General features: G+C 45.8%; 3 protein-coding genes across 5 annotated transcripts; 1 reads left to right on the top strand and 2 right to left on the bottom strand.

The window, feature by feature from the left end:
* Positions 1–3,050: 3,050 nt before the first annotated feature.
* On the top strand, positions 3,051–13,851 carry traf3ip3 (TRAF3 interacting protein 3). 2 transcript variants are annotated; one of them, XM_066703384.1, is made up of 15 exons: positions 3,055–3,277; positions 4,903–5,374; positions 5,532–5,676; positions 5,942–6,011; positions 6,622–6,649; positions 7,062–7,091; positions 7,216–7,311; positions 8,960–9,031; positions 9,209–9,349; positions 9,442–9,579; positions 9,924–10,059; positions 11,425–11,475; positions 11,672–11,829; positions 12,653–12,766; positions 12,997–13,851. In XM_066703384.1, exons 2-15 carry the CDS (start codon positions 4,997–4,999, stop codon positions 13,195–13,197), a joined length of 1,758 nt encoding a protein of 585 aa, XP_066559481.1. In that variant the 5' UTR covers positions 3,055–3,277; positions 4,903–4,996; the 3' UTR covers positions 13,198–13,851. The 2 variants fall into 2 exon arrangements, 1 of the variants encoding a protein (XP_066559481.1); XR_010816726.1 differs by lacking the exon at positions 12,997–13,851 and having other exon boundaries at positions 3,051–3,277; positions 11,672–11,918; positions 12,653–12,739.
* c5h1orf74 (chromosome 5 C1orf74 homolog) lies at positions 13,841–16,325 on the bottom strand. Of its 2 annotated transcripts, none has more exons than XM_066703387.1 (2): positions 15,837–16,325; positions 13,841–15,447 (listed from the first exon to the last, which is right to left on the bottom strand). In XM_066703387.1, the coding sequence occupies exon 2, from the start codon at positions 15,417–15,419 to the stop codon at positions 14,595–14,597; it is 825 nt and encodes a 274-aa protein (XP_066559484.1). In that variant the 5' UTR covers positions 15,420–15,447; positions 15,837–16,325; the 3' UTR covers positions 13,841–14,594. The 2 variants fall into 2 exon arrangements, with proteins under 2 accessions (XP_066559484.1, XP_066559483.1); XM_066703386.1 differs by having other exon boundaries at positions 13,841–15,432.
* Positions 16,326–16,456: 131 nt separating this feature from the next.
* Positions 16,457–23,729, bottom strand: irf6 (interferon regulatory factor 6). Its single transcript, XM_066703385.1, has 8 exons — positions 23,443–23,729; positions 22,248–22,424; positions 21,733–21,928; positions 21,521–21,622; positions 20,400–20,543; positions 19,264–19,656; positions 18,860–18,981; positions 16,457–18,270 (listed from the first exon to the last, which is right to left on the bottom strand). The coding sequence occupies exons 2-8, from the start codon at positions 22,419–22,421 to the stop codon at positions 18,043–18,045; spliced, it is 1,359 nt and encodes a 452-aa protein (XP_066559482.1). The 5' UTR covers positions 22,422–22,424; positions 23,443–23,729; the 3' UTR covers positions 16,457–18,042.
* Between the last annotated feature and the right edge of the window lie 2,435 nt (positions 23,730–26,164).

Raw genomic sequence — 26,164 nt, 5'->3', positions numbered from 1 at the left:
CAACCATGTCGGCCAGGTCCAGGCACATCCGCCTGAATCTTGCGGACGTTGCTTTAACAGTGAAGGAAGCAGAAGAAAAGGAAATGGGTATCAGTATCGGGCCGATCATTAAAATCCCAAATGGATAGCGGGAGCGCCGTGCTGTAGTTATTGGAGTGGCTGTGTGGCCGTCAGAAACAGTAGTGCATTGCAACTGTTTTACCGAGTACTGACCTTCTGATCTCCTTCCCACGGGCTCCTCAGCAGGTGCAGATGGCGGCGAGTTCCCAGGTTCAAAAAGCTTCTCATCCTCTTGTTCTCCCACATCTGTGCGTCTCGGGGCGTCTGCCACAGCGCTGGCATGATTGTGGTTACTGCTGATCTGCACAATTGTCGGGAACGCCGGCAGATGAGGGTCTGTGCTCCTGAAGGGACAGTGAGGAATAAGACTCGGACCGGCGGCGCTATGCAATCAGGAACAAAACCATGAATGGACAGCTAGGTGGTTCTGCTCCCGCCCGTGGGCCAGGGCGTACCTGCTCTGCCTGCCTCGGCTGACCTGCGTGCGCAGAAGAGTCAAATGCGAAATGGAAATGCTGACATGTTTTAGCATCATCTCACTCGACCCACTTCACCAAAACAAAACCGTATTTGGGAAAGTCTACATTCGTTTACAGCGTTTAACAAGCCGATGACAACCTGTAAAATGGAATTAACAAAAGATCTGTTGCCCAGTGTGAATAAGCAAGCCACTTCACCTTCTGCAGCAATTTCTGTCCCTTTCCCTTTAGTTCTCTCCACCCTCCAAGTGTCAGGAAGGGTTTTTAACCATCCCTTTATCTCATCCACGGTCGAAAGGGAAACGGAGATGGTCACCTGACTGCGGTATGGATTTAAACGTGCAGACATGGCACTCAGTGCTTTCAGGCAGCCAATCCTGGAGACAACAAAACATGCAATGTTAGAGCTGCATCTCTTTCTCTCTCTGATATGGGGGCTCTGTAGTTAGTTAAACATCTCTCTGTAAGAGCTTTGTAATGTTGCAAGGGTATACCGTGTAGGAGTTGTGATTTTGTACTGTATCTGTATAGGAGTGATGGAACTGGTGTGATGGTTTAAAGAACTTGCAGGTTTGTGTGAATGCGCCAATGAAGTGTCTGGTCAAAGTCTCTCCGTCTCCCCCAGCCTCCCCTTCCGACACACCGCTAAAAGTGACCAACCTTTACTGCAGGGCAATGTGAGACACTGCTCCCGGGGTGTTCAAACACGCCCTGAATGCATCTGTGTCGCTCAGTCGGGGCAGCAGCTTCCATCGCTGAGCGCGTCTGAATGAGGAGAGATGCGACCTGATCACTCAGCACTCAGCATCCCACAGCAGCCGCGATGTCTCTCGATATTAAACGCACATAAACACCGCGATCTCGCTGTAAGTGATGTAACGGAGACCTTCTTTTGTCTTACAGAGGACTGTTCTCCACCATCTATTGCTTCAATACGATCTACAACTATCCTTACAAAATGTGCTGAGATACCATTGCAAAAGACATAAACAGCAGGTTGATTACCGATGCGAATCCACGGCGGCAGACGTGGCTTTTCGAACGAACGGCGGGTCCTCGCGAGGTTCGAGAACACAGACCGCTGACCAATCACAGCGCTGCGGATCTATGTGGGCGTGGCTTGCCGGAGCAGGCGTGGGTTTCGTCATCACGTCATTAATCAATATATCTCTGTGGTCATGGCGGCTGTGCTACTGCGACAGCCCGGTAGAGGGCAGTGCTGTCCTGTGGGCTGCTTGTAGTCTCAGCATACTGGCTCCCACTGCTGTCACTTCCCATTAACCACTGAACCGTGGTTATTGCCAGGAAATGTAATTTGCGTTTGCCTGTGTTGCTTTTATCTGAGACAAACACGTTCATTCTGTTTTTGTACATACTGCTTGTATATACAATGCTCAGGTGTTGCCCATGAAAACTATTGCTTAAGCACACCGTTGAATTACTGTACTGCACCAGGTGTCTATGATTCACATCCAAAACACATCCTTTAATGTTTAGTATTTCTATATGAATGTAGAGAAATTGGACTAGCCCCAGAAAATTACATAAACAGCGAAAACACGAATCTACTACTTTAATTCTTTCCTTATTAAAACCTTGGTGTTATTATATGCTTTTTAGAAGTGAGGAATCACATTTACATATGAAATAGAAAAGAAATTGACCATTTATTTATGCACCATAATCGAACTGGATCACACATATTACAAATATTACGTTAACATATACAACTTGTTAGCTTTACAATACTTAGACCTGTGGCAATTCACACAATTTGACCTATGCCATGTGAGTGAAAATGCGGTTTGAACTCTATAACATCATGTGGGAACCACTTTATCACACAAAGCAGGCAGGCGTGTTTTGAGACCTCGGATAGAGATAGTAGCTGGGTAATACAGCCGAAGAGTTAGAGATCGGATGTAAATTAGGCTGTTGTCATTGTCAGAGCACAAGCCACTGATGTGTACCTGGTTAAATATAGTGCATACACGCTTGTGGGGTTCGGCCTAGGTCTGGATTACTTAAACATAGTCATTAAACATTTGGGTAGACAATAATGCTTCCAAAAATGACCCCACTGGAGTTAATTTGTTACCATCACCATGTATAGCCTTCAGACTACAACCATACTTCATTGCCTAACTTCCAGAGAGCTGCAGTGTTTTGTGGGGTCCACTGCAGCTGTTGGGGTTGTGGGATAAAACTCCCAGTCAAGCAGTTGAAGCTGCCTCTCTGAAGAAAGAAAGGACTTGAAATAAACGACAGGGTAGGTCGTCAGATAGAAAACAAGCAAGTCTGCTTTGACCGCATTCAATTGTACAGTTTTATTTTTAATACTCTTACCCCCACCTCCACCCTGTTCATGCCAGCCAGCAGGGAGTGGTATCTCTGGTTGCTACTGAGAGGCACACATGAAGTTTTAATCTAGGAGCCCATCCGCACAAAACCACATGCTGCTGTAGAGCTGCCGGGGCGAGATAGAGGAACACGGCAAGCACAGTTGTGTGGTTTCTTTCTCATTTCCTGTAACAAAAAAAACACACACAGCAATAGCACAGCGGCTATGACAGTTAAGAGTGCAGGCGTCCGGACATGGTGACAGAGCCAGCCAGCCAGATAGCAGTGTGCGATGGGGGATCATTTTGTTGACTTCTCTCTGGCTTCTTAATCCTTCTCAAGGTCCGCGGCTGAGTTCACGTTAACTTGGGGGAATACCTGCCAGAGCTGTGGAAGAGGTAACTTATTTTTCTATCTTTGTTCAGGCTGCTGGGCTGTTGTCTGTTTCTCAGATACAGCTCTGAATGGTGGGTGTTAGGTAATGCAAGAAAGAAAAAACTCCCGCCCTGATAAAGGACTCCTTTTAGCTTCAGCATCGAGAAACAAATGAGGCAGTTTGTGAGTTAGCAGTTTGTGATAACGTTTACACTTATTTGTTTTCAAAGACTGCACTGCATGTAACTTTGCAACAGCATATAAAAAGAGCAACAGTGCCTTTTCATTTCAAGTGGCTTCAAAGTCATCTGTGTGTAAGGCGATGCACTTACCTGGGATCTTACTGCACTGTGTTGCAGTAACTGCAGTTTTACAGTGTTGTGTCGTGAATTGGTAGCACATGCATGATTTTACTTCATTTTACAGTACATTCAAAGACAATTCAGTCCACACTTCATGTACCCTTTCGAAGATGTGATAGGATCCAAAACACATACATACTTCAATGCATTAGAACTATGATTACATTTTCAAAGCACTAATATTGGCATTATGTGTGTGTAGTTACAGCCAGAGTAACACAAAAAAAATCACTTGACACAGAGCAGGAGAAGGTTAAACTCTTATCAACTGAATATTATGGCTAGGCCCTATCTGTCTTAGTGACAGAACATTTCAGACTATAAGCTATAAGGCAGAAGAGCTTGTTTCTAAAACTTGGTAAGATAATTGTGCATGAATTCACCTTTTAAAAGAAAAGTATTCAGAAATCTCATTTTGTTGCCACCTTTTCATTCAAGGTATTATTCTCATTGGAGTTGTGGTTTGCTAAGACAGCATATAGCTCTACTGCATGTTTTAGTTTACAGATCAATGTGCAGACCTTTAAGAAGCCTCACTGATTGACTGAACATGAAAACGACAAAGTTCTTTAAAATCAGTGGGTTTTTCAGTTTTCACTGTTTAAAGTCTAGGTCTGCCATGCACTGTTGTGTAGTTTATCGTTAAAGCACAGGCCTCTAAATAACTGCCAGTCTGTCAGTGGTTTCCTTTTTTGCTTTTGTTTTGTTTATTGATTTATTTTTTCCTGTTTTTCATTTCCCCCTTCCTTCATTGGGATTCACCTTTTTCTACATTCTTCTTCTGTAATACTGGCTACTATTTGTTAAGCCTGCCTTGAAACCAGTTTGAAGAATAAAGTCTGAGAATCGCTTTAAAACACAATATTCTCTGCCGGTAAGGCATTGCTAAACAAATCATCCTTCTAGGCCTGTACACGAAAAACATCTCCCTACCTTTTAAATGACAGAATGACAGACAACACTGCCAAGAGATTTGTATGTGTGAGAGGTAATATAAACAGCCTATTCCCTTCACCTTGTTTTCTGAGAGGAACGTTTGACATTACAACCAATATCACTGACTAACATGGATTACAAAAATCTCAAAAACAATTCTAGTCTTGCAGAGAAAGACCTTGTTCTCAGCAAGCTGGTTTGCTCCTTACTCATGCTGGGTTAACCACAACCATTACCATCAGCACGATATTCAACCTGCTTATGTTGTCAGTCAGATGAGAAGTAAAACAAAAACAGCATCTGCTACTACTTGCTGTCATTACAATGATTTCACTTGCCCTGTTTTCCAGGTTTTGCAGTTGTTACCATTCATCTGAAAGGGCCAACCCTCTGGGTCACTGCAGGCAGGCCTCGTGGTCGTGCGTTTTTGAGATTTCGGTGAAAATGTCAGCAGACGGAAGGATGCCGCAGAAGACAAAGAAGAGGAGTTGGATGCCGGGGGACAACTACGACCAGAAAGTGGACCAGCGCGTGACAAGGCACGAGTATCTGCGGAGCCGGCTGAACGTCACCACCTGCCGCAACGACGTGGCCACGCGGGACTCCGAGTGGCGGAGTGGGCAGCAGCGCAAGAGGCAACAAGAGTTCCTGAAGAGGAGGCAGATCAGCCAGGCGGTGGGGAGCGGCGAAGAGGAGAAGCCGCAGGGGCCCACCGTGGTGTTGCGGTCCCATGAGCGCCGGCCGCCCCTGCTGAACAGACGCTCCTTGGTGATGTCACAGGAGCTGGGGATAACGTGGCCGGATCTCAGCTCTGTGGAGGAGGTCAGTCCCAATAGTGTGTTTTTAAAAAGCAATTTCAAAACACACAGTCAACTGGAACTGTTCAAATCACACCTACATGTCTTCAGTGGGAAGACGAATGTGTAGATTGGGATGAGTACCCCCTGTTTGATGGGCCCCTGTTGTTGTTTGCCCACAGGCACCGTGGCTCAGTCCCTCTCGGTGGAAGGAGAGCAGGACAGTGAAGCAGAATGTCCTTTCTGGCGGCCCAAGCCAATGCATCTCTGCTCCCCTGCGCCACCAGCCCCTGAGAGAGGAGAGAGTGACGCAGAGAAGAGAACGAGGTGCGTCTCTGCAGCACAACAGCTCTGTCCTTCGGTCGGGCTCGCAGTCTTCTAGGTCAAACACAAATCCTGCTTTTGCGTCCCTGTTCCAGCTGATTGTTGGAGAGTATGGGTTAATCCCTAAAAACAGAATGTGAGGTTTGGTCAAGCTACAGACACTCTCTCCTTGTACAAATAAACACTTTTTCGGCACACAAATGCTTAATAAAACTAATTTTATTTTCCTTAAATATATATAATTCTTGTCATTCCTTCCATTGTTCAGGTGTTCAGACTGAAGAGGAAGGGTTTATCAGCAATCGCAACACCCAGAGAGACTCAAGTGCGCAGACTGAGTGAGTATACTACAGATTACCTTTTTTAAATAGATGGGAGGGCCTCTTACACGACACATCACACTTTCCTTAGGGTTACACAGTGAACTTTTACACACTAATGGCTAAAGACCTGTAAACAGTGGCCTATGCAGTAAATAAATGCTGCTGTTAAGTAACTGGGAAGTTCAGGAAGAATATGCTGAATGAGTTTAACTTGGAACAATCAACACTTTGGTGAGGATCCCCCCCAAAAATGTTTAAACCCTTAAAAGGTTCACAAGGCCTTTCTACGCCCTTTTACTTCAACCTCAATACAGAGAGCAGGAACAGAGGACTCTTAAGTGGCACATTTGAAGAGCTTGCAGATGTGTTGGTGTAGATACTGAGTCCACGTCACTCAGGAAGGGTGTTGATTAGCGGTTCCGGGATCCTGAAGGTCCTAACCAGTGAATGAGAATGACCTATTTTCTTCTGTAGCTTCCTTAAGTCCCAAGTCCCATAAGAAGAGCACTGTACAACTAACTCTGAGTGTGACCCGGGAGTGTAATTATTGAAGAGCTGTTGATGTGGGGATGTAACGCATGCCTCCTCACTATTGTAACACTTTTCCTTGCGTCTTGTCTTCCAGGAGTGGCATCCAGACAGTGAAAGAAAAGGTAATCACACAAGAGCCATCTCTGCTAGGTCCTGTCTAATGCTGGCGTGACATTCAATGGGCCACAGCTGCGTGAGCATGTTCTAAAAGAGGAGGTGTGGTTTCTCACCCACCGACAATCCTCCCGTTTCAAAAGAAGCACGTGCACACAAGATGGCAGGCCTTTGCCAGAAAGATACAGTGCAGTGTTAATGACCTTACTTATCAGAAAATGATGAATGGTGGGAGTTACACAAATACAGTAATGATATCAAACATCATATTAACATGTCTTGAGAAAAACATAAGGTCTAAAACAGGAAGAGAGGTCCTGTGATCACTAGGTGCCACGACAGGAAGACAGCTGGTGACCCGACCGGTGTGCAGCGTTGTGTGTCAAAACCCTCAACTGCTCTCTCTCTGCCTCCCTACAGGAGATTCTGGAGCTATCAAACTATCTACGGGTATGTGTGTTGCTTTTACTCTCTTAACAGTTTTTCTTTTCTGAACGCTTTCCAACTTCGGAGCAGTCTGTAATTTGCTTTATTAGGATTGTGTCTTACCCTGTGTGTTTCTGTCCACACACAGGAAGCCCTGCAGCGAGAATCGGCTCTCAAACAGAAGCTGTCCGTCCTCCAGCACATCGCCTCCACCCTGCTGCTCTCCTCCGACAAACTGTGGACGGTACGAGAGCACGTTCACTCGACCGATCACCTGTGCGCGTCAAGGGCCCCCAAAGGCGATTACTCAAAACTGCACGTGTTGCGATCTACATCAATAAAGGGAGTCCGATATTGATGAGACCGCAATCCCTTTGAGATTCACCTCTTATTGATCAGGGAAGCCACGTCCACAACTGCTAAACTCATAATTCGTCCAGTTTAAGCATCTGCATGGCATCCTAAATGTTGTGGAGCCACAACCTTTTTGAGTCTTTTGTTTTGTATATACCTGCATAAGGAAGTGTCATTTTGAAGTCTGATGATGTCAGCTGTAATTGTCATCAACGCTGAGTGACATTTTTTACAGAAACATCCTGTATTATAGCTTAAAACAGAATATATATATATATATATATATAAAATTGGAAAATCCAAGTGTCATTCTTAAGATCAACTGTGGTTTCGTCATCAAACCAGCCACCTCCTCCACATGTTATTAATGATCTGTGGTTTGACTCGCATCCTGTTAGTGCTGAGCAGAGCCAGGGAGAATTGCTGAGGATGGTGTAGTTTTTACTCAACGGAAATCTGTCTGATGAATTACAGGAGGTGAATAAGTATTTAGAAATACATGCACTCCGTCTAGATATGCAGTTCGCAATTTGAGTAAAAAAATGAAGTGAATAAGAAGTCGCACTCTCTGTCTCTCTGTCTGTATTTTGAACATTTTCAACACAGCGCTAGTCTGAAGGTTGTGTGGCGCAAAATGGCTGCCTCAGTTCACCTCAGAGGTGTCTGCACTATGCGTGCGAAAGTTCAGCACCTGGAGGGGGGGTAGGTGTTGTTGTAAAGCTCTTTGAGGCGTTAGGTGATGACAGAATAAGTGTCTGTCGCTTGACCGCCTCGCTGAAGGCTGCATCTTGGCCTGCCTCTGACAGCCTTTCACCTGTCGAAATGTGTTGAGAAGCCGTCGCTAGCTGACGGTTAGAGCTCTGCGGTCTGTGACTTCCTCCCTGCGTGGAAATGAGAGGCTTTCATCAGGAGGCCGGCTTGAGAAAGCAGAAATCTCACAGGAAGGGTGGGTGCAGGGCTGCGTAGCGTGCACCAGGCTGGGGCTCACTCTGTCACATCGTCTCACTCTCACTTCAGTGTCGCGCTTGGAAACAGCGGCAGCTCTCAGGTCGAGGCGTCCGTCGGGTACGTCAGAAAAGAGTGGGGGGCGAAATAAATATGCAAAAAATATATATATTTAGTACACTAGGGTAGGACTTGGTTGAAGATTTCAGCATGGTTATTCTGTGATGATTTGTAGGCAGACGCTTGAATGTGTCTGCTTGTCCTTCTCTCTGGGTTTTACCATTAGCAAGCGTTGAATGTCTCTGTTGATTTGAAGGTTATGTGTGGGTTTGTTTTAACGGTATAACAGAAAGTGTACTAGTGCTGTTGCCATGAATTGTAGCACAGCTGTTTACACTCAACTTTTCTGCTGACAAAAATAACAAATTTGAAAAATAAAGTTCTTCTCAATGCGGCGTTTCATTCTCCAGCGTAGGGGGGGTCGCTTTAGACCTTAACACACTCCATTCTGAAACGCTGATGACTGACTAGGGATGTCTGTAACCGACATCACTCACAGAGTTGCTAACAGATACACCTCTCTTTCCCTGCAGACTCGGTGCAATGAAGACCTTATGAAATGCAAGATCGGGTCTCTGGAGGCGCAGCTGCAAGTGTGTGTGCAGGTGAGTGCAGAAACAGGTCTAGCCTCAGCAGAAGCTTACAAAGGGAGGAGAGAGCCACGGATGAGACTAGGAAACTGCAGCGGGGGCACAGCTCCCCTCACCTAGTTTTCAGATAAAGCTGCCGGATGAAGACAGATCTGCTGACGCCTGTATCTTTCTGATCTAACGCGCTTGCAGAAGTATTCTCGGGATGGTGTGAAGAGGGCGTTGCTGGAGATGGAGGAGCAGAAGATAAAGTATGAGGAGAAAGCCAAGGTGTCCATTCAGAGAGCCATCCTGGACAAGCAGGCCGCTGAAGAGAAACTGGAGGGGCTGCAGGTGAGTGGCAACGGGTCGGGCAGAGAAATGAGGGAAAGCATAGCTTGGGCTTGGGCATAGCTGACTTCCTGTCTGTGTGACCTCTGACCCAGGAAGCTCTTGTGGCTGCCCAGAGGGAGGCCGCTCACTGGCAGGGGCAATATGAGGAGATGAGGCAGAGCTGCACCGAGCTCAAGAGGAGCCACGAGCTCAACATGGACCAGCTACACCTACTACAGAGCCAGCTGGAGGTACGTGCATCTTACGCGTGCCTTACTCCACTGCTGTGCATATGCAAGAATAACTATTCACACTATTAACTAAGAATAACTATTCACATTAGCCACGGAAATGTCACTAGTCAGGCCTTAGTAATGCTAAAAATAGTGTGGGAGGGATATCTTGTCCATATCCATAACAGAATCCTTATTGCTAGCCGTAGGTCAGTGTATTCTGTTTCTCATCATTAATAACTCAAGCTCGGAGTGCCACTTAGTTCACTGAGAGCTGTGGGTGTCGTGCACAGTGTGGCAGTGTGTCGCGGAGGACGCCCTCCTCACTGGTCTCACCCTGTGTGTTCTGCCCTGTTCTCCAGCGAGCGGCCGGGCAGGAGGCATCTCTGCGGGGACAGGTGGAGACCCTGCGGCGAGACGGGGAGGAGCTGCTGTCCCAGATCTCTGCCCTGCAGGAGGACAACCACCTGGCGAGAGAACAGCTGGATGCCGTGAGAGGTAGACCCCAGCCCCCTCGATACATCTGAGCTGATCTGGCCACCGACTGGCTTGATCGAAGTCAGGTTCATTAATGGAGTGATAATAGTGATGCTCAGAGTGATGCTCATTAATCTTGATGTTCATTAAGAGAGTGATGCTCATTAATTCAGTGATGCTCATGAATAGAGTGTTGTTCATTAAGAGAGTGATGCTCATTAATAGTGATAATAGTGATACTCATTAAGAGTGATAATTGAGTGATGCTCATTAATAGTGTGATAATAGTGATGCTCAGAGTGATTCTCATTAATCTTGATGTTCATTGAGTGATGCTCATTAACAGAGTGATGTTCATTAATAGTGATACTAGTGATAATTGAGTGATGTTCATTAATAGTGTGATAATAGTGATGCTCAGAGTGATGCTCATTAATCTAGATGTTCATTAATTGAGTGATGCTCATTAATAGTGATGTTCATTAATAGTGATACTAGAGTGATAATTGAGTGATGCTCATTAAGTGTGATAATAGTGATGCTCAGAGTGATGCTCATTAATCTAGATGTTCATTCAGTGATGCTCATTAATTGAGTGATGCTCATTAATAGTGTGATGTTCATTAATAGTGATAATAGAGTGATACTCATTAATAGTGTGATAATAGTGATGCGCAGAGTGATGCTCATTAATCTTGATGTTCATTAATTGAGTGATGCTCATTAATAGTGATAATTGAGTGATGCTTATTAGGAGTGATGTTCATTAAGAGAGTGATGCTCATTAAGAGTGATAATTGAGTGAAGCTCATTAATAGTGATGTTCATTAACAGTGATGCTAATTAATAGAGTGATAATAGAGTGATGCTCATTAATAGTGATGTTCATTAAGAGGGTGATGCTCATTAATAGAGTGATAATAGAGTGATGCTCATTAATAAAGTGCATCAGTTCTTCGGATCACCTGAGGCTTTAACACCCCTGACACCTGGTGTGATACACTGGGCTGATATTGAGCCGAGAAACTCAACCAGAGTCATACAACACAGCAGACGCGTCTGTCTTCTACACTCACAGCTGTGCATTTGAAAACAATAAAGTACTGTGATCAGGATATATCCAGGATAAATCAGCGCATTTTCACTGTCAATCACTGTCTGGTCATATTTATATTAGGCATCACTCTTCTCCTTATCTCAGTGTACGCCAGAATTAGCAAAACCGGACGTTCAGAGACCACATATACGTATAACAACCACACATCCCTACACACATAGCGAAATCTCACACACACACACTCTCTCTCTCTCGGCCCTGAATAACGCGAGAAACTACTCATTCAACGTTTGTTTTATTTCCTGCTGCTTTTTTTTACTTTGTTTTAGAGAAGCTGAGGATTTATGAAGAGCAGAAGCAGGCAAGCAGCCACGAGCAGAGTAAGGATCTTAAAATATAACCCCTCAAAGAGTGCCAACAGCAGGGCAGATACCATACCACAATACTACTAAAAAGTTAAATGGTAGATTTGGATTCCTGCATAATTATTAATCTCCAGTAGATGGGTCTGTTCACCGATTGGGCTACAACCGAGTCTGAATACAATCACTTACTTTCTTTTTTATGATGTCATAGTTTTTAATACAGATACAAGTTCAGGAATATTGAACTCCTCGGCACAGCCCGGCTGCCTGGGGCACAGAATGGGGACGGAGGCGTTTGCACAGGGGGATGTTAATCTGAGACACCAGCTACAAGACACAGAGCAGAAACTCGGGATGAAAGAGAAGGAAGTAAGGAAATAATTTGAGAGCAGAAACCTTGTGCTGCTCAGACTACTTCTATGGTGACTCCAGACTGGGCAGTTCCTGGTGTTACTTATGTACGTATCACATAAACACTGTCCGGAAAAAAACTAAATATAAGCTGTGATATTTAAACAGGTTTTGTATCTTTCTTGGTTGTTTTTACCTTAAATATGCGCGATACTAAGTGAATCTGCTACCGAACAAAATAAAAACATTACAATGTGGTAAACGTGGAAAGTGGCATCACATTAATGACAACTACACCGTAATAGTAAAGATGATAGCAATTATACCATGTGCTTTGAGTTTGGAATAAATTATATATTTAATATATAAAGCATGACTCAAAAGGCATGCTTGTGATGCATCTATTAAGTGTGGAAAAATGTATTCTCAACCTCTTGTAATGTGAACAATATTAAAATATATTTCTGGAAAAAAAGGTTTGTGTTTTATTTATTATTAAAATCATGAATGAAATGATAGACTGTGTGTACGATCCTACAGGCCAGGTACTGACACAGGCATTGTGACTCAACTGACCCCTCCAAATCACACAGAACATTTCCATCTCATTACCATCAACTGATGTGATTTGATAATATGTGTGTCATTAAACAGAGGAAGTCAGAGATTATGTTACACGTCGTTTAGGCTGTACGGTGGCTGGGCAGAGGCAAAATGCTCCGGTTCACCTATTGTGATGCTGTGCTGAAGCCACGCCCCCTGGCCCGGCTCTGACGGGGGTCCGGGGCGCCCCGGGGAGCACCTGTCCCTGTAACTGGCCTGTGCTGTTGTGTCCCCTCAGTGCGCGGAGCTGCAGGCGGAGCTGGAGGAGATGGAGCTGGAGTGCCAGTCGTGCCAGTCGCGGCTGCACCAGTGCCGGGACGAGCTCAAGCTGCTGCAGGGCCGGCGGAGACAGGTGGGCCCCCTGCGCAGAGCGGACAAAACAGCCACTGCTGTGCGCCCCAAAACGCTTACAACACTGACTCTTTACTTTCACTGCGGATTTCTTTGAATAGGACTGTAAAGCTAAATTGACACTGACCTCCACTCTCCCTCTCTCTCTCTCCCTGTCTGTCTCTCTCCCTCCATCTTTCTTCCTCCCCTCCTTTCTCTCCCTCTCTGTCTCCCTCCCTCCCTGTCCCACAGAGGTGCTGCAGCGCATGGCTGTGTCTCCCCCTGCTGGTCCTGCTGCTGGCCCTGCTGGTCTCGGCTGCTTTCCACCCCCTGCTCTTCGAGCACATGGACGCCTCGTACCGGGCAGTGCGGTGGCACGTGGAGCAGCAGATCCACAGACTCGCCTCCGGGGAGCAGGGCGTGTGCGAGGGGCCCCCGGGCCGGGCCATCTGAGGCACAGGGCGCCCAGCGGCTGAGCTCCTGAAGGGGGTCCGTGTTCTGGTTTTCATCTCTGACTTGAAACCCCTCCCTCCGTTTTAAAAATAAAGAAATAACCCATTTACTTTGATTAAGTAAACAGATACACCATGGGCACTCCACCGACAATGAGCCCTAGACCAGCTCCGGAAAGGCCAGATTTTTATACCCGTTTGCCCGTAAACCTTTAATAGATTACGCGGATCAGAGGCTTCCAACGGTGAGCGGACATTGTTTCCACACGGACAGAATCTAATTTGTGCAAATCGAACCTCATTTTGGGGAAAAGGCAGCTTGAGTGTTTAGAGACTGACGTTCAAAAAAAGGTTGCGTATCATGATCTCTGTAATAAAAGGAGGCAGCTGGAGAAGACTGAACTTAACGTCACCCTGTGAACTCTGAAACCAGCTTCTCTATTTGTACTTGAAGCCAAAGCTTTTTTGTTAAACTTTTATAATGTTTTGTTACGCTTTTATAACGGTTACGACAATGTCTGACTTCTGTCTGAGCCCAACATGCTGTATTTATGTTGTTTTTGGTATTATGACTTCCATACACTTTGATTTCAGTGTCCACTCGTTCATTTATTACAACAGACAACAAAATAAAATAAAAACAGTTTCTCAAAAACAGCTTCTGTCGTGACCTTTGTCCTCAGTGTGTGTGGGAGACTGTGTGCTGCTTCACAGGCAAGAGTGAGGATTCGATCGCAAAGTGCGTCAGACATCCTCCTCTCTAGCACTTTTCTCCTTCCATAAGGCTTCCATAGAATTGATCATGGGACACAACATTTTTTAAGGAGCCACTTAAAACACGGCGTGGGCTGCAGACCTCATCTGGATACTGTGGACAGTTCTGGGCTCCACACTTCAAGAAAGATATCGCTGCTCTAGAGGCAGTTCAGAGGAGAGCAACCAGACTTATTCCAGGTCTGAAGGGAATGTCCTACTGAGAGACTGAGGAACTGAACCTTTTCACCCTGGAACAGAGGAGACTACAGGGGACTTGATCCAAGTCCAAAATCATGAAAGGCATCGACCCCATCAAACCAGAGGAGCTTTTCCAGATCAGCAGGGACACACGCACCCGGGGACACAAATGGAAATTGGGCTTCAAGGCATTCAAGACAGAAAACAGGAGACACTTCTTCACACAGAGCGGCATCACAATCTGAACAAACTCCCCAGCGATGTGGCTGAAGAGACAATTTGGGAACATTCAGAAACAGACTGGATAGGATCCTTGATCACAGTTATTAATGGACACCAGACAAGCACGATGGGGTGAATGGGCTCCTCTCGATTTGATACTTTATGTTCTTATGTTCTAATACAGTAAGGAGAGTAAATTACTTAAAGGTGGCAGGTGGCTCGTTACAGAGCTACTGACGGCAAGGCGATCGTCTCAGTGGAGAGGCTGATGTCTGTGAAGGCCAACTGCTGGCTGAACTTCTCCTGCATGTCTCTAGTCCAGCAGTCCACCGCACCCCGAGTGTCCGGTGTGAGGAGGTCCGGTACACTGAAGGAGCAGATCTGCGCTCTGAACCCTGGGGCGATGGCCGGGCAGGATGCGCTCACCGCCCTCACCCGCAGCGGCACCATGCTCAGGCAGCTGTCGGAGCCCCCGTCCCGCTCGAACCAGTAGGTGGCCGGGTAGCCGAGGAGAATCCCGAACAGGGTGCACAGGTTCCACCGTGATCGCACCGCCTCGCTCAGGGATATGACCTGCGGGGGCTTGTCCCGTCCCGCACCGCTCCGCCAGATTCTCAGATCTGCCACCGTGTCCAGCGTCAGCTCTCTGACCCCGCTCTCCGGTCCGGCGATCGCTGGTGCGCTCCTGGACCGGGACACGTCCACGATGGCGACCGTGTCCTTCAGTAGCAGCTCCTCCAGGCGCAGGATGGCCCGGTCCACGCTGAGCACCAGGACGCTGCCATCCAGGGGCAGCACGTGCAGTGCTCCGGTTAGAAGCCCCGCCGCGTACAGCCCGTCCAGGTAGAGGCAGATTTGTTCCGGGCCAGCGCAGTTGACGTCGTACAGGTAGGCGGGTTTCAGTCCACTGTCCACCACCAGGATCTGGGCGGCGAGGTCCAGGCACACGGAGGGAGGCAGGCGCTTCGTCTTCTTCTTCTTTGGCCCGGCCTGGAGGCACTGCTGGGCCAGGGACACCAGCAGGTCTGCGGGAGGGGCAGCCGACATCGCCTGCGATGGACTGGAAAACCACAGACTAGTCTTATTCAGTCTCATCTGGTAACTCTTAATTGACAGCTCTTGTTTTTGTCTTTGGAGACAGAGACGGACACAGAGAGAAAGAGACAGACTGAGAAAGAGAGAGACAGTGAGAGACAGAGAGAGAGCGAGAGACGGACAGAGAGAGAGCAAGAGACAGTGAGAGAGAGAGAGAGCAAGAGACAGAGGGAGAGACAGACAGAGACAGTTAAGATATTGTGGAGCTCTTTAGCTATTTCAATCAAAACACCCAGGAAAAGGTTGAAGAAAAAACAAAGATGTACATTTTTAATTCTAATGGACAATGTCAATCAATTAAAAAATACACACATACAGCTTAATTTACATTTCGAAGCCCGCGTCTGCACCGAAATCAGAAGAGCCTACCTATCGCAACAGCAGCTGATCAGCACAGTTCACCTGCGGTATCACACTTGCGTGAACACACCAGCGGACGCACACGTGTGCTCCTCACTTCCGCGGCCGCCACGCCGCACTGGTCACATGATCAGGGATCCCTGCTGCACAGCAACCTTGACATCGCAATTAAACGTTGAACACGGTTTAGGAAACAGTCTGTGCACCGACTGCTGACAAACACATTATTAGGGTTCACTCACACGCCATTTTCAAACGCCGAGGAAAGCAGGGCAAGAGTGTTGAGTTGAATAAAGGCAGCGAAGACCCAGCGCTCGCTGCTGCAGGGCGCCATCCTCTGGACCGGAGGAATCACTGCAGCTCAAGCGTGTGACGTGAACCAGACCGTGTTTATGACAACTGCAACTGCTTTGGGTGAATTTAATCACGAATACGTAATGGGATAAACTGTAAACTAATCGTCTTTAAAATGAATGATTATCTAAATCATTACTGGGCATGCTAATATGCTAAACATTTACACTCCTCTCTCCCACCGTGTCACCATTGATTAAAGTGGATTAAAAGCTAAAATCCCGGGGATTACAAGGCACAAATACCCATTAGAATGAAGAGTTAAATAACGGAAGGTAGGTAAAATATTATTTATTAATAGAAGAAGAGATCTCTTATCTTTACAAAAAGGTTTACTCAACAGGCTATAATATAATAGAATAACAGAATATAATAGAACACATAATCAATCCCCAGAGAAACACAGCGAGCGCCACATTATAAGATACCTGGCCAATGTACAAGAGTCCACAAATTGAACTCACAATGTCATTATCGAATATCATGAACACCACCTACTCCACTACAGCAGAAATTACACCTAGAAATAGTTGGGGGCCAAAACAAATGTGTTATCACATAACATGTGCTAGTGGATCACACCTCAGACTGTGCTCTGCAAAAGCCAGGTGTTCGAGAGGGATAGCACTGAACCCATTCCATGGCCTATTCAGAGTCTGGACCTCAATCTCTCAGAACACCTCTGGGATCAACTGGAACAGCCAATCGTGAAGACCCCTAAACCATAGCATGGTTGCATTGCAGAAGTCACTGAGGGTAACAGTGGGTCGACACCCTTTCAAATACACCAAACAGCTGCCTTTTTGTACTTGTCTGTTGACAAAATGGATTTGGTTATATAGGGCCTGATTTTTCAAAGTAAAGAATTTGCAAATGACTACAGTCAGTATGTGTGTATGCATGATTATTAGCGTTAGCGTAACATCCGTGTCACTCAAAATGCTTGATAAGAGGCCCCATAAGTAAATAAACTTTATTCAAACTGTGGATCTCACTTATTAGTATGTTTACCAACCCTGGAAAACCAGGCCCATAATGTACATTGGCAGGATTTATCACCATAACAAAAACTACAATAATAATACAAATTATTATCATCAATTGTAGTCATACAGAGACTGTCTCATGATAAAAAACAATCAGGTACAGTACATACTTTGGGATTACAAAAAATAAAATAAAATCACATCTCTTGGTTCAACACCATGTCCTGCCCACTATAAACCCGACTCCGTCCTCTGCTCAAGGGGTACAGCCACATGTTTTGCTACATCTCACAAAAAAAATACGTTGCAGAAAATGATATAAAAGAAAGGACTTCATATTGTTGTATCAAAAGAGAAATTTAAGCAACAAATTCACTATACATTCTCTGGACATACATCAATCGCCCCAAGAGGGGAAAACAACGGTTATAATTTAAAAACACTCGAGTTCTAAAGCATTTGAGGGAAACTGAAAGGTTGGTAACTATTTAAAAGTATTTTAAAAACATCCAGGTGCGAGAGTCTGATGTGTGTGCGATTCTCCGGATTGTTGGATTTGTGCCTAGAGTTAGTAGCCCAAAATCCAGCTGCATGTCTGTCTCTGTGTCGGTCTAACCGAGCTACATGAATGCATGTATGCATGTATGTATGTATGTATGTATGTATCAGTGCTCTCCCGTATACGACTGTGGTTGGTTATGACCACTCAGATTTTTCATCAATCTGCTCTTCCCCTCCGTCAGTCTGTCTGTCTGTCCCTCACCTCTACACCTGGACGTCACTGGTTTAAGCCTGTTTTGTCTGTGTGTGTGTGTGTGTTGGGGAATTGCTCATTGGCGGAAGGGGAACTGTCAGTTCGTGGGTCAGTGAGGGCGCTACTGTGCGTGCAGGGCCTGGGACAGGTGCACGTTGGCCTGAGGGGGCAGCCAACCGTCGTGGGGCTGGTGTGTTTGTAGGAGGCGGTACAGCTGCTTCAGGTGCGCCACGATGTTGTCCTTGATGTCAGGCGTAGAGATCTGCAGGCGCACACTGCCGCTGTCGAAGGAGCGCGTGAAGTCGCCGGAGAACATCTCGTAGATCATGCGGGCCACCACGGGAATCACCTGGGGGACCACAGCAGCGCTTTAGATCAAGGCACATAAAAGACTGTACAAATACACGTAGAGGCTTTGAAGCCAGGTGCAGCTTTTTCTACTCAAGACCCAGTTCGCCCATGATGAAAGGAAACTGAAATGACTCCTCCGTAACGAACTGCAGAACCCTGAGAGAGCCGGTGGACTAATTATTTTCTTTATTTCAAAGTGCATCCAGGCGACCTGTACGAGACCGGCGAGGAGGTCTCAGAAGTAATAAGATCATACAGACGATGTTTGTGCTACAGAAGTTACATTTCCTTCCATCAAGTACAAATAACTCGCAGTGAGAGGCTGCCACAAACTAGCACTAGGTGAGTGAGCGATACAATCTCCCTCCGAGCAGAAACAGGTTTACCGTTCACCTACTGCAGTCTAGGAGATCCCCAACATTTCAAGACCATTGGGCATCTTCAAACTATGCCTAAAAGGTCATCTTGACTAAGTAACCCAACACCTGGTTCAGTAAGGTAACGGAGGTAACCCAATTAACCAAATGTTCTCCATGACCAAGGCTAGAGACCCCTTGTTGTAGACTTCCTCTGGCCAACAACTCTACCTGCACCATGATGAGCTTCCTCTCCCTGGGCCTGCCATCCGGCCACTCCTCCCCAAAGCATAGATGGATCTCGAACTGGGGAGGTCTGTCCATGGTCTGACCTTTCTGGTGGGCAATCACTCCTGCGAACGAAGCCTGCTGTCAGACACTGTTACCCAGCCGAGGGACAGAGGGACAGAGATGGGACCGAGAGGCACAGGCTAGAGACGCACGCAGACTGATGATGGACACAGAGAGAGAAGAGTGGACAAGCTAGAGAGGGACAGAGGCAGAGACCAGAAGACAAGCCAAGCAAAACTGCAGACAGATATGCAAGTAGGAGAGAGTTGCCACTGAATCACAGTGTCCACAGGAGAGAGAGAGGGAGTGAGAAGAGAGACCAGGGAGTCCCAGGTCATCCTCACCACTGAGGAAGGTCTCCAGGCAGAAGAGCTTGACCTTCCTCTGCCGCTCGATGAGGTTGGCGCCCGTGGGGTTGGGGGCGCAGGGGCCCGACCAGTACACCTTGCACTGGCACAGGCGCACAGCGTAGATGTCGTGGCCGCTGACCTCCAGGATCAGCCCACGGTCCATGACGTCCAGCAGCCGGTTGGTGAAGAGCCGTTGCTTCTCGTTACTGATGTTCTCCGTGGAGGGGAAGCGCACCTGCTCCAGGCTGATGGGCCCGAACAGCTCCTCCTGGTTGACCATGGGGCCCAGGTCCCCGTAGAACAGCCGACAGCCCTGGGGATTGCTGACCGTCAGGGGTGGACACACCTCCTTACCACGGTACTGGAACTGCACCTCCAGGTCAGTCACTGTGGGGGAAGAGGGAGACAAGATTGATGGGAATTAAACTAACAGGCCGTACAAAGAAGAGTCACTTCAGATTTAATTCATTCATATATTTAAGCGGTGCAGTACTGGGGAAAAAAATGAAATGCTATTCCAATGCTATATCGTTCAGTCTGACCGTAACAAAAGACAACACGAGCCGTGGTAGTTTGAGATACATTTAAAGAGGGAAGAGACACATCTGCTGGCGTCTTTCATGTTCAAAGCTTTCAGGAGCACCGTTTATAGTGCCGGCGAGCAGGTGTTACTGCATTAGGAAAGTGAAAAATAAAATTTCCCCAGGTCTCTTATCTCATCTGGGAGATAAACAACATCTACTGCAGTAACAATCCCTCTTCCTGCAGAAAGCTCCCGTTCTATTGTGTAACAGCAGACAGGAGTGCGGGGCAAAAGTCAAGACTCGACTCTTTCTCTGAGCCACCAGACTGACACTTGGCACGGCCCCACATCCGAAAACAGACCAGGAAAGCTTTATAAGACATAATCCACCTTCATCCCTGTCTGAGATGCTACCCAGAACAAAATCACATTTCCGTGGAAAGCAACTGTAGCTAATTCCAACTTTACTTTTCTTGCCAACACTGCGACTTTACTTTTTGTTACATCCCCAACCCCATACCTCCCGACCCCAACCCCAACCCCATTCCCTCCATCTTGCTTTCCAAAGGCTTTACTCGACCAGTCTGAAATACTGAGCTGTACCCACTTGGCAGGGAGCTGATCCACATCTCTGGGGATGTAAACATGGTTTCTGGCAGGGGGGACGGGTGCATCTCGATGTCGATGACCTCCTCCTTCGGCCACACTTCCACGGAGGGGCAGCTGGCCGGCTGGATAGGAGACACCGATCCTGAGAGAGGAGAGAGAGAAACAGTTTGTACTTTTCACCTCAAAGCTAATTAACTGAGCTCCCATCTGACAGGCTGACCTATGCCTCCATTGCAGGGCACAGACTGGGCTCTCTCAATAGGGACTGCAACACTGAAGATCTGTTCAAAATACCGAAAATCATGCCACAAATATGAATGACAAGGGTTCCGATTTCTTTCAAAACAGCAGAAGACAAGGTTACTAATAATGTTAATAAGGTTACGACCACAGAGCTAGTATTGATCAGCAGCTATATTGAACTTGTCCAAAGTAATTCATTTAGGCTCATACAGGGCCTGTGAGTATTTCTCTCTGTGTCTCGAGACGTCTGTAGCAGACAGACACTCTGCCTGCCTTGACACTGTCAGGGGACGAAGTAAACATGGCTGAATTGATAACAAACCTTTCTGTTGCTTCCGAGAGTCGCCCACAAGGTCACAGAAGTGTGGAGGTGGAAATGTACCAAAGGGCAAGACATTAGCTACTCATTAGCTATAGTGATAATTAATTAGCTTATATAATCGGTTAGCCTTGAATATTAATCAGTATTTAATGCATATTCACTGATTCCTCCAAATTATTCTCATATATAGACTTGTCTTTGTTCACTTTTGAGATCGCACCTATTTTTGCTTGGGGCTCAGAGTCTTGCTTAGTCAGGATATCCTCCATATCTCCGTCACCGGTTTCTCTATATTATTTTATTACCATTACACAATAAACATCCTATTGATTCACTGCAGTCTGTGGATGCCTCACACATCAGATTTCTTACACTGGCTCATCAGGTCACCAATAGCCCATCCCTAGCTGCTTCACATGCCACTGCATGCAAGACTCTCTTACAGAACTGCCCCCAGTCTCTGGTCTTGAATGAGATACCCTCTTTATCTCTGCTGTTCACTTCCACCCCTAGGAGGGCAAATGATCGGGAGCTTGTTAGCCAGCAGCCCTCACCAATGCCATTAATCTGTGGGTACGGACTGGGCTCCAGCGACTCCTCCTCCTCTTCCTCCGGCTCGCCATCATTCTCCTCCCAGGGAACAGAGCCCGTGGATCCTGCAGTACACAGACAGACATCATGAAGAATATCACTTCAACTGCCACAGAGAGGCCCAGTCCCGCAGAGCTTTGCGACGGGTGTGACGGGGTTGTGAAGGCGGCTGTACCTGGGTTGCTGAGCGGCTGGGGGATGTCACACACATCATAGATCTTTAGCGGGTTCATGGGAACCTCCTTGGTGCCGTCGTAGATCAGATTGAACTCCCGGCTCTTGTTGAGGGCGCAGCGCAGCTGGGCTTTCCACTTGGCAGGGTCGGGCTCGTCCACCCCCTCCTGGAACTTCCCCGTCTCCACGGCCCAGGCCTGCGCGGGAACGACACGGTGTCGGGGTCAGAGGGAGTCAGAATTGGGGGGGGTGGGACAGGATGGGATGGGACATCTCCAAACCAATCGCTTGATCGAGTCACGCATTTGGGAATTGCGATTTTGCAATCAATGTGTCGTGCAATTCTGATATTTGGAGAGAACTGCATTTACATTGGAAATAAACTCATTTAATTACTTTTAAGTATAAGAGTAAGCACTGCCGTACATATATATTTTTTTAAAGGACCAAGGACACAAATCAAGGAAATACAAATTGATCAGCAGCAAAATGCAACAAAGCCCCCAGGAGTCAGACCTTAAAGATGGTGTTCTCCTCCTCGTGCTGGGGCGAGTGGCGGGTGGCATGTTTCCACGGGATCTGGAAGCGCTTGACCTCCCTGTCCAGCCACACCAGGCCCGGGTACAGACCGCTGTCCACCTGGGACACCAGCCAGGGCTTGAGCCGCACTCGCCTGGGGTGCACGGCCATAGCCTGGAGGACAGAGGAGAAACAGACTGAAAAAAAACAGCCTTCAGGACACAGGGATGGAACTCCTCCCATAAAAACAACTGTTCAGCAGGGAAAGGATCCGTAATCAGATTCAAAAGCAATGACATGTATGGGTCACGGATGTAGGGTCCTAGTGTTGGAGCCAAGAAAAGACAGTTCATAAACAGGTCACCTCTTTACACAATGACACACTTTTCTTTACCGTTTCCATTACAGATCAGCAGTACACACAGAGCATTAACAGATTATTCATTTTGTTTTAGTTGTATTTGTTTACTTATTTTGTTTTTGTATTTTATTTCGTTTGTTCATTGTTTTGTTGAGATTTTTAGGGATAATCCGACACTGTAGCAGAAGCAAACGTGAAACCGGTGAAAATGGAGTAACCACTAGCTGAATGCTCCAGAGTTACAAACGGATGACTAGAAGAAAACAGGGACTTTTTGGACAAACCTGACGAACGAGTCGGCCTTCACACCATCCATTCGTGAAACCGTGTCTGGCTTGAATGAAACTGGATACAATTTCAACAGCGGTGTGTCAGATCCTGCATACCCTAGATTAGGCCTTGAACTCGATACCTCAGACTGAACAACTGGCCGTTTTGTAAATGCAACTCGAAATACACAACCAGCCAGTTAATGATTCATATCTCAGCTGGGATGAGCTGGTAAAGAATTAAAGAAACATCACGCTTATTTACAGTGTCTCGATATCTTTATTTGATTAGATGTAGTGATGTCATTATTTTGAAGATATTGTGCGTTTAGAAATGCGACCGTATGATGTAGTATTGTCAGATCCAAGCTGCTGTCTCTGAAAAGCCCTGTGCCGTATTGTTTATGTAGTGACGTAACCATTCCGAACCGAACGTGACAGGTATCAGATACATCACACCAATCGATTAGAACGAGAACGAACTGAAACGTCACACAGCCGATTATAATGTCAGATATAGTTGAAATAAACACTCCATATGTAATAACTTTGTTGCTCTTACCTGCAGTCACTGCTGACCAGGAAGTTTCTCAGTGGTAAAAAGTTGGGCCGCCGCCTCCTAAACAAGTCCTTCCTCGCCGATCTCTTGGTGGCCTTTTCCTTACAACTCCAACCACAAAAACAGTCAATCTCCTATTGAACTCGAATATCTCTCCTCACACCGGTTTCAAGGAAATCCAGAGTTTCTGTTTACGAATTTTGTTTTTTTTTCCTCTCCCAATTTATCCTCCCCTTTTCTGTGAAACGCAGGTATGTCGGTGACGTCACTGGTTCCAGGCAGACACACCTATTGAGTAACAACTGAGACGGACCTTAGACCCCCCCCCCCACCTGCGCGCGCTCTCTCTCTCTCTCTCTCTCTCTCTTTCTTTCTCTCTTTCTCTCTCTCTCTCTCTCTCTCTCTCACACACACACTGCACTCGATTTGGACTGAAACTACAGATTTTGATCTCTCTGTGATTACCTTTATCAGTTTGTTTTGTTCATGTGAACTACTGTTCCACTATACAAAACTGACAGCCTGGTCATTCTGATTCGTTTATTTTGGCAATATTTTAAATAGTCTACTTTCTACTTTTTCATAGCATGGATCTATAATCTATATGCACGAAGTCCTTGTTCAAAATTAATTGTTTATAATAGGAATAAGAACAAACATAAGAACAAGCCATTGGTATATATGATGTATCTTCCCATATTCTATTTAGATATAATATCGTTTATTTATTAATTGGATTGAGTTTACAATTTATTAATAATGATAATGTTATAATGATATTAATATTGATTAGACCAGGAGCCTGTCTTATTATTATATTATGTTGTAAGTCGCCCTGGATAAGGTCGTCTGCCAAGAAATAAATATATATATATATATATATATATATATATATATATATATATATATATATATATATATATATATATATATATATTATTATTATTATTATTATTATTATTATTATTATTATGTGGATACCAGAATTGGCAATCCATGGTGCCAGTCTTTAATCGTGTTGGCTAAAAGTGTCTTCTGTCATTATCATCATCATTATTAATATTTAATAATAATATATTGTATAATATGATGAAGAAGAAGGAGCTCATAATTACAAATGAGAAACTATACCTGCCTAAATTAAAGCAGATGGGGAGGAGAAAACACACACAAATAAGCCATCGCCCTGTCGCATGGCACAGTGCAATTCACACAATTAAAGTAGTTCATAAATAAACACAAAACAGACCGTACATTGATTCATGGCCTCATTTAGTGTTGTCAACCGTGTCAGTTTCCGGTTTCTGTAGCATAAGAAGCACCTCGGATACCTGCTATTTACAGTCGCCCCACCCTGAAACTGCCCAAGGCGAGTCTTCGGTGAATCCTGGCAGGGCTGCATATAACTCTGCAAAAGGACTCCCACGGGCTAAAATCCACAGCATGAGGACTCACAGTATTCTCACAGTATTGACACACACACCACCCTCGACCCATCAGCCAGTACAGTATCAACAGCACAGTATCATCTCAATGTCAGTATATTATAAACACACTACAGCAGGATTAATTAGACTTCACACATTTTTTGGAGTCTATTCATTCATTCATCCATTCATGCATTGATTTATTTGTTTGTTTGTCTGTTTATTAATACTAAGAAGAAGACGATTTCAGGAAAGCACCGTAGCCAGATTACTAATTTACTGGTAATTACTTTTGTAACCCTGTCTACTAAATCAAGGACTAACACTCTCTGTGGGGTTAATTTATGTGATGTATTCTCAACAACTTACTACAATGAATGCGGGAAAGCTCATAGATCATGTGCAGTCTGGCTGAATACATTTTCTCTCTCTTGCTAACTGTGTTTCCTCTCTCAACACTTTAGTCAGCCTCTCGGAGAAATGCCAGCAGAATGTCATTTTCACTGTCATTCAAGACATGCCTCTGTGCTCCTACGCACCGCAAAATCACCAGTGTTTCAGTGAACCCTGACCTTGTACGATATTACACACTCAATTTAAATTGAACACTGTCAGAGTTCGTTGAACACACTGGCCACTGTGTTGGTGGAGTCATTTGTTCTGTTATTTGGGGAGCTGTATGGTTCTCTTTTAAACCCTTAATTCTCAATGGAATAACAGATTGGAGGTCTTTTAAAGCTTGTGCATCTCTCCAATGGTATTTAACTTCAAGGTATCACACATTCCATGAGGAGGAACACACACTCTGAGAAAGGTATCTAAAGTAAAATTAATTGAAATTAAATCCGGCTCAGGAATTCACTTAATGCGCTGGCTATGACTCATTGTTTGGTATCTAAAGACTAGCTTGGCAGGAATGGTATAAATTGCCCATTTTCTTCAGTGACACTGCTGGAGACGAGGAGGTTCGTCAACGGGCCTCCATCTCTATCAAGGTTACACTTGTCTTGCTGACCTTCCAAAAATGTATGCATTTTCATGAGGATATGCCCACGTCCTGCTTCTTTTGTCTTGTTTGTGCATCAAGGAAAGGAAAGAATATGAAGCTTGCCCGGCTGCAGCTCCATTGAGCCACAAATGAGACGTGACACTTCTGGGCTAAGAGGTGTAATCTACTCATCCCATATGACAGCTATTAGTGTCAATCTGCAGGAAACTAGGAGCCAGCCCCTGCTGCTTTTTGAGCCACTTCGACATTCCCTGTTTTCCCTGTGCTCCCTCAGCATGGCCAATCAGCA

This window comes from Amia ocellicauda, chromosome 5 (assembly GCF_036373705.1).
Source record: "Amia ocellicauda isolate fAmiCal2 chromosome 5, fAmiCal2.hap1, whole genome shotgun sequence".
Taxonomy (NCBI): Eukaryota; Metazoa; Chordata; class Actinopteri; order Amiiformes; family Amiidae; genus Amia; species Amia ocellicauda.
Note: the sequence above shows the minus strand (reverse complement) of the source record. Positions and strands in the feature narration are given on the sequence as shown.